Raw genomic sequence first — 13,709 nt, 5'->3', positions numbered from 1 at the left:
CTACGTGTGACACCCCGGGAACGATGAACACCATACCTGCGTCCTCCGGCAACGAGGTGGGAGTGATTTTAATGCGGCTGGTCTCCGCCCCTCTGCTTCTATTCGTCGGCCGCTGTGTGACGTCGTTGTGACTGCGCACAAACCTCCCCCTTAACAAAGAGGCTGTTCGCCGGCCACAGCGACGTCGCTAGGCAGGTAAGTATGTGTGACTGGTGTTAGCGATATTGTGCGCCACAGGCAGCGATTTGCCCGTGATGCACAAACGACGGGAGCGGGTGCGCCGCTAGCGATATCGTAGCGTGTAAAGCCGCCTTAAGTGTGAATAATTGCTCCAAGGTGTGAAAATATGGGAGTCTCACAAATGGACAACTGCGCCAGGCGAAAGACCAGACCAAGGTGCAAAATCAAATAACATCCACACATAACCATTCTAATATGTTTAATACACCTGTAAACAATGCAGGAGCATAGATGCCATCTGAGCATGCATTTGACACTCCTATTGGCACTGAGGCAAAACAGGTTATCTCTCTAGTATTCACTGCTGTCTAAAAATGCTACAATGGGTGAAAACATACTGCAAAAACACTGAAACAATTGACATGCTGCAGATTATTTTCTGCACCAAATCTGCAAATCACAAATAAGCACCGTGTGCGCGACACTTCAGGATTCTCATTGACTTTGCTGGTATCAGGATTCCATTCAGGTTTTGGGGCAAATCTACAGTATCCATTATTTTACACGATCTTTGCAAAAAAATAGAGTTGATTTTTTTTTTTTTTTTATTAAATTGTGTTTAACATCTATTTTCTGTTCTGTTTTATCACACATAGCAATCTCTAACAGGGGGAGGAGCGGTAGGAGCGGCAAATGCAATAGATATTGAGGCCTTTAAGAGACAACAAGCCCTAACGCAAGCAGGTATGTTTACAGCAAGGAGTAGTGTCACCGTGTGTATTCGCCATTATATCTGGTTGAACGGTTTATCCAGACAATTCAATCTCTATGGGGCCTCTAGATCGGTGGCGGTCTGACCGCTTATACCTCAAACGATTGCTAGAATGAGGGACTTCTTCAGTGGAATAGCACTGCACATGCCTGACTGTTGTTATATTCATTCTCCATGTGAGTGCTGGAGAGCTCAGCAGTCGACCCCCACTCATCTGTGAGTAGGTGATAGCTTTTATCCCAAATGTCCCCTTCTTATGTGTTTTTTCTTGTCTTGTTCAGTTTTTATCTACTGTAACAGTTTAAAGCACCACTCCATTGTTTTTTAATTTTATTTTAATTTACCACTGAATTGGTGGTTTTAATGTAAGATCCCATACATACTGTTTTACTTACCTGTTGCCGTCTTCATCTGTTCTCACTGCCGCTCCCCTTGGTCTCAGGCAGTTTTTGACTTGCCGGTAGCTCATGGAGCGTGCCACAGGTCACTGTTCAATATCAGTCTATAAGAGCCTTGTTCTTGCTCTCATAGACTTGTATTGAGTACTTGTGACGTAACTTCTGATTTAAAGGGAACCTGTCAGGTCCAATATGCACCCAGAACCACCAGCAGTTTTGGGTACCTATTGCTAATCCCTGCCTAACCGTCCCTGTATCTAATAGCATAGATAAAGAGATTTTTAGAAAAATATGTATGCTAATGAGCGTGGGGACTAGTCCCCTGGGCGTTAGTTCCCCAGCCAGTTGCCACGATTAGCATGTTAGTAAGTCCCTGTGGGCGTGCTAACATTTTAATGAATGCACAGCGTCACAGGATGATCTCATTCACCTCTCTGCTGCCAGCGCATCCGACGCTGGATTTCGTCTCAGTATGCATGACCCCAGAGTTTGGATTATGGCACTACTTCAGTTTGAAGCCGGGACACCGTACACCCGGCTTCATAGTGCGCATGACCCAAACTCCAGGGTCATGCACACTGAGCTGATATCCCCCGTCGGGCGGCGATGGCGGCGAAGAGGTGACTGAGATCATCCTGTGACGCCTTGCGTATTCATTAGCATGATAGCACACCCACAGGGACGTACTAACATGCTAATGAGGGCGACTGGCTGGGGAACTAACGCCCAGGGGACTAGTCCCCTCGCTCATTAGCATACAGTAAAAGATTTTTAGAAATACTTTTTCTAAAGATCTCTTTATCTATGCTAGTGTATACAGGGACGGTTAGGCAAGAATTAGCAATATGCACCCAGAACTGCTTGTGGTTCTGGGTGTATATTGGACCTGACAGGTTCCCTTTAAGGCCAATCAGAAGTTACAGTCACAAGATGGCGCTGTGGGACCGGAGTGATGTTTGTAAAAGATGGAGGCGTCAGTGGGTAAGTATATTACTGGGGGCAGGGACTATAGATGAAAAGCACCACTCTAGCACTGGAAAAACCAAAACGCTTAAGTGGCGCATTAAGACGGCTCCAAGGAAACTATTGCCACTCATTATAAGAGAAGTCTTTTTTATCACTACAGACCCCAGCAAGAGACCACGCCTTGATGTAACACGTCATGGGATGGTTTACCAGCATGCAGGGGTGGCATCTGGGGTACCCCTACAGCAACTTATGCCCACCGCACAAGGTAATACCACCTTCCCTGCTCAAACATTTTATGAGAGGTTTTTGAAGTGATTGTTTGAATTTTTGGTATAAATCTATTGTCTTATTTCTGATTCTTTTTACCTGGCTTATAGTTAATGTTAGTTGTGCGTTGCCTGGCACAGATGTGAATGTTATTTTCTTGTGTTTTTCTGTCCAGGGGGAATGCCTCCTACTCCTCAGACCGTACAGCTGACGGGGCAGAAGCAGAACCAACAACAATACGATCCCTCCAAGGGACCCCCTGTGCAGAATGCTGCCAGCCTGCACACCCCTCCACCGCAGCTGCCCGGTAGGGTGCAGACTCCCAATATTCCCATATCTTCCCTTCCAGCTGCCCTGCACTTGGCCCAACAGCAAATCACAGAAGGTCAGATTCAGCCTCAGATCCACGTACAGGTCAAAACGCAGGCCCCAGGGGTACCGATTCAGACATCTTCCCAGAATCAGCTGCCAGCACAGATCTCGCAGTCCCTGCAGCCAGCATTTCATGCTCAGATACCAATAACTGTATCACAGGCACAAGGTGCAGTTCACCAACAGGTAAGAACATTTTTATTTTCGTGGGATTCCTGTCTATCTGTTCTCTCATATCAGATATACACATACTCATGTGTACATAAACTCATATATAGAGCTAAGTAATCTGGGGGCATTTATAAACCTTAGTTTTTCCTTGCCATTCATGTTTGGAGCAGGTGAGAGACAGGATTTCTGGCTTTTTGTCATCTAGGCTGCAGTTTTGTTGCCATCTCTCAGTCTTGGTGCCATACGGTTTTGTAAGGAGTATGTTGTTTCCTTACAGACCGTCACCCTGATGAGGCCGGCTACGGAGTCTCCTCAACAACGTCTCTCCAACAGCAGCGCACAGCTCACTTCTTTTGTGGCTCCCGCTGCCATCTGTACCAATAACACTGTTGCATCCTTCTCACTGCCAACAAACAGAACGAATCAAACCGCAAATAAAGCTCTTTCTGCCGCAGTTTCCAAAGCCTCTGCAGGAACAGTTGGCATCAAAATCCAGACTCCTGCACAGAGTACAGCTGGAGCAACTCCAGAGAACTCACAGGACAAAGTGATGGAACAGGTAAGATGGTGCTGCCAACAATGTCAACTACCATACAGCAACAAGGTTATGTTATGTTCCATCAATTATGCAGTTTTTTTATTACTCACTTTCTTGGATTATATAATAAGTAATAAGTTTGGTGTTGAAAATTAATTCCAGTGTCAGATTTTTCATCCATCTAATTGGGGGACACAGAGGGACCTTTGGTTGTAGCTGCTGCCACTAGTAGGTGGTCACTTAGCGTGTTTGCTTCTCCTACCAGCAATGCACTGCTATTTGATTGACAGGTGTAACAGGAAGGCAATATGTGGGTCGGGTCTTGCTATCTATTCCCGCCCCTGTCTGTCTGCCTGCGCCGGAATTTTTAATCTATGACGGCAACAGGGAGAGGAAGGACAGATGGGCGGGAAAAGATAGCAAGACCCGACCCATATATTCCGTTCCTGTTATAACTGTCAATCAAATAGCAGTGCATTGCTGGAAATTTACTTGCAGGAGAGAACGAACAGAGCATGTGCCGCCCACCACAACGCGTGTTTCAGCGTCACCCTCTTTCAGCCTGAAATATTTTGTGCTCTCCTTTGAGGAGCAATATACTGTAGTTCCCAATAGATTTGTTGTTCTGTCGTTCTTTATTAGTGGTAAAAATGTAGGTTCTTTGCTTCTACTACTTGCTACAAACTGATTGTCTCAGTACCTTCAGGAGAGGTATAGGTTGTGGGAGGAACAACCACTTAAAAGAACCTGTCAGCAGATTTTTGCCACCTTATTTTAAAGCACTATAGTGTAAAGATAGAGACCCTGATTCTAGCAAATAGCAGACGAGAAAAGGATTTTATGGTGAGTAACAAAAAATTAATTTATTGCATGCATAGACGATGGTTAGTCTATTGAGAATGGGTAGTGATGTGTGGCAGCCCTTTCCTTTCAGTCATCCCTTTTAAAGCAACATTGACCAAGTTCACCAGAATAATGGGTCACAGGACTACTGCTTATGAGGAAGTCCTAGAAATATTGATTGGAAAACCTGATTTCCCTGTCTATTGTTCTGTCTTTTCTTTGTCTGTTTTTCTTTAATACAATACATCATAGGAAAACCTTGTCCATCAGCGCATTGCAGAGCTTCGTAAAGAAGGTTTATGGTCTTTGAGGAGGCTTCCAAAGCTACAAGAACCGTCCAGGCCCAAATCTCACTGGGACTACTTGTTAGAAGAAATGCAGTGGATGGCTGCAGACTTTGCTCAAGAAAGGATGTGGAAGATGTCTTGTGCAAAGAAGGTAAACTGGAAGAAACACCTGGGGTTATTATGTTACCAAGCTGGATCATCTTACTGCTATTTGCTGTCCAGAGGTTAAAGATCCAACTCCACATTGCAGATGTTGATGGGACGTTTTTCAGAATCACTGTTTTCTGTTTTGTATAGTTGGTGAGAACTGCTGCCCGTCATCATGCCGAAAAGAGAGTGAACAATGAGCGAGCCCAAAAAGAGGAGGAGAACAAACTGAAGCGAATTGCTGCAGCCATTGCTAGAGAGATTGAGTATTTCTGGTTTAACATTGAACAAGTGAGAGCTTCCATTATGATTTCCACGCTTTGAATGTGTATACCAGGGTCTTTCCATTAGGCTAACGTCATATATGTTGTCCATATGGAAAACGGTCCACACACGGTCAGCACATGGGCCACTGTTAATCAATGTGGTAGTTTACATGATAGTTTTTCCAGATAGGCTGACAGTCAGTGGGGAACAGTCACAGCACATGCTAGTCTTGTACATTTGTTTGGACTAGATCTCATTGAGTTTGCAAAAAAAAAATAAAATTAATGCTATGTGGACACAATCCGAATCCATTGCAAAGGAAATTTTATTAGGCTTTTTCTTATACTTTTAGTTGTAGATCTAAACAATAGATATCATACAGCTGTCAAAAAAGGACATATGAAATGATGGAAAAGCGGACCAACAGGAAAGGGTATTGTCCCACATCAGTGTCAGTAATTCTATCAGATCTGCCTGATCCATTGAGATGACCACCACTGATCTAAATGAGAAAGATGTGTAATGTTTATATGAAAAGTTTTCCTTTGTTTCCAGGGATCACCTCTATAGCAATTTTTTTAATGCAATTTCTTTTTCGCTCCTAATTGGGAGACCCAGACAGTGGGTGTATAGCTACTGCCCTCTGGAGGCCGCACAAAGAACTACACTTAAAAGTGTAAGGCCCCTCCCCTTCTGGCTATACACCCTCCCGTAGGAGTACAGATTCCTCAGTTTTAGCTTTGTGCGCAAGGAGGTCAGACACGCACGCATAGCTCCATTGTTTTTAGTCAGCAGCAGCTGCTGACTATGTCGGATGGAAGAAAAGAGGGCCCATAAACAGGGCTCCCAGCATGCTCCCTTCTCACCCCACTGTATGTCGGAGGTGTTTGTAAGGTTGAGGTACCCATTGCGGGTACGGCGGCAGGAGCCCACATGCTGATTCCTTCCCCATCCCTTTTTACAGGGCTCTGGGTGAAGTGGGATTTACTGGTCTCCAGGCACTGAGACCGGGCTCCATCTACAGCCCCTGGAGAAGATGCTGGATGGAGCGGAGTACATCAGGGACATGGCCCTGCTTCCTCAAGGTACTCTGTGTCCCCGTGCATTTGGCGCTCACACCGCAGCATGCTGGGTGTTGTAGTGCGCCGGGGGACATCTGCGCTACGGCGCTTGTGCCATGGCCTCATTCAGCTTAGCTGAAGCAGGCACACTTCCAGGAATCGGTCGCGCCGGCCGCTGGGACTGCGGCGCGGCTGGCACTTGTGGTGCGCCGGGGACTTCAGCGCGGCCCGCGCTTTTACGGCGGCCGCGCTGATAACTCGAGTCCCCGGCTTTTGCGGCCTGCTTCCGTTCGTTCCCGCCCCCGGACCTGCCAGTCAGGAGAGGGGCGGGACGCTGGCCACGTTTAGGATTCGGTCATGCCGGCCGCTGGGACTGCGGCGCGGCTGGCACTTGTGGTGCGCCGGGGACTTCAGCGCGGCCCGCGCTTTTACGGCGGCCGCGCTGATAACTCGAGTCCCCGGCTTTTGCGGCCTGCTTCCGTTCGTTCCCGCCCCCAGACCTGCCAGTCAGGAGAGGGGCGGGACGCTGGCCAGTGCATCAGCGCTGAGGGCTGGAGTCGTTTTTACATACTCCAGCCCTCCCAATCGGCACAGAGGGGACACTGTTTCCCGCACTTTTGTTTGGGAACTCCCACGGACCGCCCCTCTCCACAGACGCCGGCAGCCATTCCTGCTGACACGCTGAGCTGCAGAGGGGAGCCGGGGAGACCCAGACAAGGAATTCTGCAGCCTCTTACCCGCTATTCAGCGGGCGGTAAGCAGCCCTCAGGGCTCACCCCCTCTTGTGCCAGTACTATTCTTAGTATTTTGTTGCTACAAATACTTTGTATTGCATAGCGCTGGTCGCCCTTTGGCTATAGACTCTCTCACATTGCAGAGAGCCAGCAGCATGTCGTCCGCAAAACGCAAGGGTGCCAAAGCACAGACATTATATGCTTCCTGCACCGCATGTGGGACTTTTCTACCGGCAGGCTCCACGGACCCCCATTGTGTGCAGTGCTCGGCCCCTGCGGCGCTTGCACAGTCGGGACCTCTGCTGGACGTGACCCAGGGTGTACCACCTGTGAATGCTGTCCAGGTGACAGGAACTGAGTTTGCAGCTTTTGCTGACAGAATGTCTCTCACTATGTCACAAATTCTTGACACATTGCGAGCTAGGCCTGTACTTCAGGCCACGGACACTGTGCAATCATTGCCCCCTGGTCCCCCTCAGCTCCAAGCTCCGGGACGGGCATATACACCTCAGGGTGAAGACTCTGACTCGGATGATGGCCCCGGGCAGCCTAAGCGGGCTCGCTATGACGGGCCTTCACATTCATCTCAATGGTCAGGATCCCAGCGAGATGAATCTATGGGTGATGAGGCGGACGTAACTGATCAGGATTCTGATCCTGGGACCGCTCTCAATCTAGATACACCAGATGGTGACGCCATAGTTAATGATCTTATATTTAACATCAATAAGATGTTAAATATTTCCCCACCAGCTCCTCTTGTGGAGGAGTCAGCTTCGCAGCACGAGAGAATCCATTTCAGATACCCTAAGCGTACTTTAAGCACTTTTCTGGACCACGCTGACTTTAGAGACGCAATCCAGAAACCCCACGCTTATCCTGAAAGGCGTTTTCCTAAACGGCTTAAAGATACACGCTATCCTTTTCCCCCTGAGGTGGTCAAGGGTTGGACCCAGTGTCCAAAAGTGGATCCTCCAATTTCCAGGCTTGCAGCTAGATCCTTGGTTGCAGTTGAAGATGGAGCGGCACTTAAAGATGCCACTGACAGGCAGATGGAGCTCTGGCTGAAATCCATCTATGAAGCGATTGGAGCGTCATTGGCGCCTTCTTTTGCAGCCGTATGGGCACTCCAAGCTATCTCAGCCGGGCTTGCGCGAGTTGACTCCGTCACACGTGCATTTGCCCCGCAGGTAGCACCATTGACCTCGCAAATGGCGGCATTCGCGTCGTACGCGATTAATGCTGTTCTTGACGCTACAAGCCGCACGGCAGTGGCGTCAGCCAACTCCGTTGTTTTGCGTAGGGCCCTGTGGTTGAGACATTGGAAAGCAGATTCTCATTCCAAGAAGTGCTTAACCAATTTGCCTTTTTCTCGTGACCGATTGTTTGGAGAGCGTTTGGATGAAATCATCAAACACTCCAAGGGTAAGGACTCATCCTTACCGCAACACAGACAAAACAGACCCCAACAGAGGAAGGGTCAGTCTGGTTATCGGTCCTTTCGAGGACCGGGCAGGTCCCAATTCACCTCGTCAAAAAAGACTCAAAAGGACCAGAGACGCTCAGATTCTTGGAGGTCTCAGTCACGCCCAAAAAGGGCAGCCGGAGGAACCGTTGCCAAGACGGCGTCCTCCTGACTTGCGGTCTCCGATTCCCACACCCGCGGTCGGTGGGAGGCTTTCCCACTTTGGCGACATCTGGCTGTCACACGTCAAAGACCGTTGGGTGAGGGATATTCTGTCTCACGGGTACAGGATAGAGTTCAGTTCTCGTCCGCCAACTCGTTTCTTCAGAACTTCTCCCCCACCAGACCGAGCCGATGCTCTGTTGCAGGCGGTGGCCGCTCTAAAAGCGGAAGGAGTGGTGACCTCCGTCCCTCTTCAGGAACAAGGTCACGGTTTTTACTCCAATCTGTTTGTGGTCCCAAAAAAGGACGGATCGTATCGGCCCGTCCTGGATCTAAAGTTGCTCAACAGACACGTAAAAGTCAGGAGGTTCCGGATGGAATCCCTACGCTCCGTCATAGCCTCAATGTCTCAAGGAGATTTTCTAGCATCAATAGATATCAAAGATGCGTATCTCCACGTGCCGATCGCACCAGAGCATCAGCGTTTCCTACGCTTCGTCATACACGACGAACACCTGCAGTTCGTAGCGTTACCTTTCGGTCTGGCAACAGCCCCCCGGGTCTTCACCAAGGTCATGGCAGCAGTAGTAGCTGTTCTGCACTCGCAGGGTCACTCGGTCATCCCGTATCTAGACGACCTGCTTATAAAGGCACCCTCTCAAGAGGCATGCCAACACAGTCTGAAGGTGGCACTAGACACTCTCCAGAGTTTCGGGTGGATTATCAACTTTCCAAAGTCTCATCTAACCCCGACCCAATCTCTGACTTATCTTGGCATGGAGTTTCATACTCTCTCAGCGATAGTGAAGCTTCCACTGGACAAGCAGTGCTCGCTACGGACTGGAGTGCAATCTCTCCTTCAGAGCCAGTCGCACTCACTGAGGCGCCTCATGCATTTCCTAGGAAAGATGGTAGCAGCAATGGAGGCAGTCCCGTTCGCGCAGTTTCATCTGCGCCCTCTACAATGGGACATTCTACGCCAATGGGACGGGAAATCGACGTCCCTCGACAGGACTGTCTCCCTCTCTCAGACTGCCAAGGACTCTCTGCGTTGGTGGCTTCTCCCCACCTCATTGTCACAGGGAAAGTCGTTCCTTCCCCCGTCCTGGGCAGTGGTCACGACGGATGCGAGCCTATCAGGGTGGGGAGCGGTGTATCTCCACCACAGGGCTCAGGGGATGTGGACTCTGGAAGAGTCCACCCTGCAGATCAATGTTCTGGAAATCAGAGCAATCTATCTTGCCCTGCGAGCCTTCCAACAATGGCTGGAAGGCAAGCAGATTCGGATTCAGTCGGACAATTCCACGGCAGTGGCGTACATCAACCACCAAGGGGGAACACGCAGTCGCCAAGCTTTTCAAGAAGTCCATCGGATTTTGACGTGGGTGGAAAGCAGAGCGTCCACCATATCCGCAGTTCACATCCCAGGCGTGGAAAACTGGGAAGCAGACTTTCTCAGTCGCCAGGGCATGGACGCAGGAGAATGGTCCCTTCACCCGGACGTGTTTCAGCAGATCTGTTGCCGCTGGGGGACGCCGGACGTCGATCTGATGGCGTCACGACACAACAACAAGGTCCCAGTTTTCATGGCACGGTCTCACGATCACCGAGCACTGGCGGCAGACGCCTTGGTTCAGGATTGGTCGCAATTCCGACTCCCCTATGTGTTCCCACCTCTAGCATTGTTACCCAGAGTTCTCCGGAAAATCAGGTCCGACTGCCATCGAGCCATACTCGTCGCTCCAGATTGGCCAAGAAGGTCGTGGTACCCGGATCTGTGGCATCTCACGGTAGGCCAACCGTGGACACTACCAGACCGTCCAGATTTGCTGTCTCAAGGGCCGTTTTTCCATCTGAATTCTGCGGCCCTGAACCTGACTGTGTGGCCATTGAGTCCTGGATCCTAGCGGCCTCAGGTTTATCTCATGAAGTTGTTGCCACAATGAGACAGGCTAGAAAACCATCCTCAGCTAAGATCTATCACAGAACGTGGAAGATATTCTTAGCGTGGTGCGTGGCTCAAGGGTTTTCTCCCTGGCCATTTGCATTGCCAACTTTTCTTTCCTTCCTGCAGTCTGGGTTGGAAAAAGGTTTGTCGCTTAGCTCTCTTAAGGGTCAAGTCTCCGCGCTATCCGTATTCTTTCAGAAGCGCTTGGCACAGCTTTCTAAAGTACGCACGTTTCTCCAAGGAGTTTGTCATATTGTTCCTCCTTACAGACGGCCATTGGAACCCTGGGATCTGAACAAGGTTCTCATTGCTCTCCAGAAGCCGCCTTTCGAGCCTTTGAAAGAGGTTCCCCTTTCTCGGCTTTCACAAAAGGTAGTTTTTCTTGTGGCGGTCACGTCTCTTCGAAGAGTGTCCGAGCTAGCGGCGTTATCTTGCAAATCTCCCTTCCTGGTGTTTCACCAAGACAAGGTAGTACTGCGTCCAATTCCAGAGTTTTCTCCCAAGGTGGTTTCTTCCTTTCATCTCAATCAGGATATCACTTTACCATCTTTGTGTCCGCATCCAGTTCACCAATTTGAAAAGGGTTTACATCTGTTGGACCTGGTGAGAGCACTCAGGATTTACATTTCTCGCACGGCGGCTCTACGCCGTTCTGATGCGCTCTTTGTCCTAGTCGCTGGTCAGCATAAGGGATCGCAAGCTTCCAAATCCACCCTGGCGCGGTGGATCAAGGAACCAATTCTTCACACATACCGTTCTGCTGGGCTTCCGATTCCATCTGGACTGAAGGCCCATTCTACCAGAGCCGTGGGTGCGTCCTGGGCATTGCGGCATCAGGCTACGGCTCAGCAAGTGTGCCAGGCGGCTACCTGGTCGAGTCTGCACACGTTTACCAAACACTATCAAGTGCATACCTACGCTTCGGCAGATGCCAGCCTAGGTAGACAGGTCCTTCAGGCGGCGGTGGCCCACCTGTAGGAAGAGGCTGTCTGACAGCCCGTTCATGTGGTATCTTTTTACCCACCCAGGGACTGCTTTTGGACGTCCCACTGTCTGGGTCTCCCAATTAGGAGCGAAAAAGAAGAAGGGAATTTTGTTTACTTACCGTAAATTCCTTTTCTTCTAGCTCCAATTGGGAGACCCAGCACCCGCCCTATTTGTTCTTAGGGTTTCGTTTTTCGGGTGCACATGTTGTTCATGTTGTTTCTTAAGTTCTCCGATCATGTTATCGGATTGAATTTGTTTTTGAAACTGTTATTGGCTTTCCTCCTTCTTGCTTTGGTACTAAAACTGAGGAATCTGTACTCCTACGGGAGGGTGTATAGCCAGAAGGGGAGGGGCCTTACACTTTTAAGTGTAGTTCTTTGTGCGGCCTCCAGAGGGCAGTAGCTATACACCCACTGTCTGGGTCTCCCAATTGGAGCTAGAAGAAAAGGAATTTACGGTAAGTAAACAAAATTCCCTTCTTTATGTAGTCGTTACAAGGTTGATCCATTGTACACTGTTGCAACTGCTTGTAGTGATAATATTACATAATCAAAAAATTGTATTTTTCTACCATTTAGGTTGTAGAAATTAAATTACAAATGGAGTTTCAGGAAAAGAGGAGGAAAGCACTAAACCTAAATATGGACTCCATGAAAGGTAAGTAACGCCTAAAAATAATATTTTGGCAACTTACACTGTGTGCAGAATTATTAGGCAAGTTGTATTTTTGAGGATTTCTTTTATTATTGATCAACATTTATGTTCTCAATCAACCCAAAATACTCATAAATATCAAAGGTTAATATTTTTGGAAGTTGGAGTGGTTTTTTTTAGATTTGGCTATCTTAGGAGGATATCTGTTTGTGCAGGTAACTATCACTGTGCATAATTATTAGGCAACTTAATAAAAAACAAATATATTTCCATCTCACTTGTTTATTTTCACCAGGTAAACCAATATAACTGCACAAAATTTAGAAATAAACATTTCTGACATGCAAAAACAAAACCCCAAAAAATTAGTGACCAATATAGCCACCTTTCTTTATGATGACACTCAACAGCCTACCATCCATAGATTCTGTCAGTTGTTGATCTGTTTACGATCAACATTGCATACAGCAGCCACCACAGCCTCCCAGACACTGTTCTGAGAGGTGTACTGTTTTCAATCCCTGTAGATCTCACATTTTATGAGGGACTACAGGTTCTCTATGGGGTTCAGATCAGGTGAACAAGGGGGCCAGTCATTATTTTTCATCCTTTAGACTTTTACTGGCCAGCCACGCTGTGGAGAAGTTGGATGCATGTGATGGAGCGTTGTCCTGCATGAAAATCATGTTTTTCTTGAACGATACCGACTTCTTCCTGTACCACTGCTTGAAGAAGTTGTCTTCCAGAAACTGGCAGTAGGTCTGGGAGTTGAGCTTCACTCCATCCTCAACCCGAAAAGGTCCCACAAGTTCATCTTTGATGATACCAGCCCATACTAGTACCCCACCTCCGCCTTGCTGGCGTCTGAGTCGGAGTGGAGCTCTCTGCCCTTTACTGATCCAGCCTCTGGCCCATCCATCTGGCCCATCAAGAGTCACTCTCATTTCATCAGTCCATAAAACCTTTGAAAAATCAGTCTTAAGATATTTCTTGGCCCAGTCTCAATGTTTTATCTTATGTTTCTTGTTCAAAGGTGGTCGTTTTTCAGCCTTCCTTACCTTGGCCATGTCCCTGAGTATGGCACACCTTGTGCTTTTTGATACTGCGGTAACGTTGCAGCTCTGAAATATGGCCAAACTGGTGGCAAATGGCATCTTGGCAGCTTCACGCTACATTTTCCTCAATTCATGGGCAGTTATTTTGCATCTTTTTTGCCCAACACGCTTCTTGTGACCCTGTTGGCTATTTGCCATGAAACGCTTGATTGTTCGGTGATCACGCTTCAAACGTTTGGCAATTTCAATACTACTGCATCCCTCTGCAAGACATCTCACAATTTTGGACGTCAAATTTGGAGAGCCCGTCAAATCTCTCTTCTGACCCATTTTGACAAAGGAAAGGAAGTTGCCTAATAATTAAGCACACCTTATATAGGGTGTTGATGTCATTATACCTCACCCTTCCTCGTTACAGAGACGCATATCACC

At 48.2% G+C, this 13,709-nt stretch overlaps 1 protein-coding gene across 15 annotated transcripts in view; it reads left to right on the top strand.

Annotated features, from left to right (window-relative positions):
• Positions 1 to 13,709, top strand: part of EP400 (E1A binding protein p400) — a 293,821-nt gene that overhangs the window by 56,133 nt on the left and 223,979 nt on the right. For 9 of the 15 annotated variants that reach the window (XM_075322044.1, XM_075322008.1, XM_075321999.1 and 6 more), the window contains 7 exons: positions 837 to 924; positions 2,459 to 2,584; positions 2,762 to 3,144; positions 3,407 to 3,688; positions 4,763 to 4,948; positions 5,095 to 5,235; positions 12,147 to 12,225. In XM_075322044.1, coding sequence (XP_075178159.1) covers positions 837 to 924; positions 2,459 to 2,584; positions 2,762 to 3,144; positions 3,407 to 3,688; positions 4,763 to 4,948; positions 5,095 to 5,235; positions 12,147 to 12,225 — 1,285 coding nt within the window. The remainder of the gene's footprint in view (positions 1 to 836; positions 925 to 2,458; positions 2,585 to 2,761; positions 3,145 to 3,406; positions 3,689 to 4,762; positions 4,949 to 5,094; positions 5,236 to 12,146; positions 12,226 to 13,709) is intronic. The other 6 variants (XM_075322084.1, XM_075322051.1, XM_075322072.1 and 3 more) reach the window with 1 other exon arrangement.

This window comes from Anomaloglossus baeobatrachus, chromosome 1 (genome assembly GCF_048569485.1).
Source record: "Anomaloglossus baeobatrachus isolate aAnoBae1 chromosome 1, aAnoBae1.hap1, whole genome shotgun sequence".
NCBI lineage: Eukaryota > Metazoa > Chordata > Amphibia > Anura > Aromobatidae > Anomaloglossus > Anomaloglossus baeobatrachus.
This window is presented reverse-complemented; position numbering and strand designations above follow the sequence as displayed.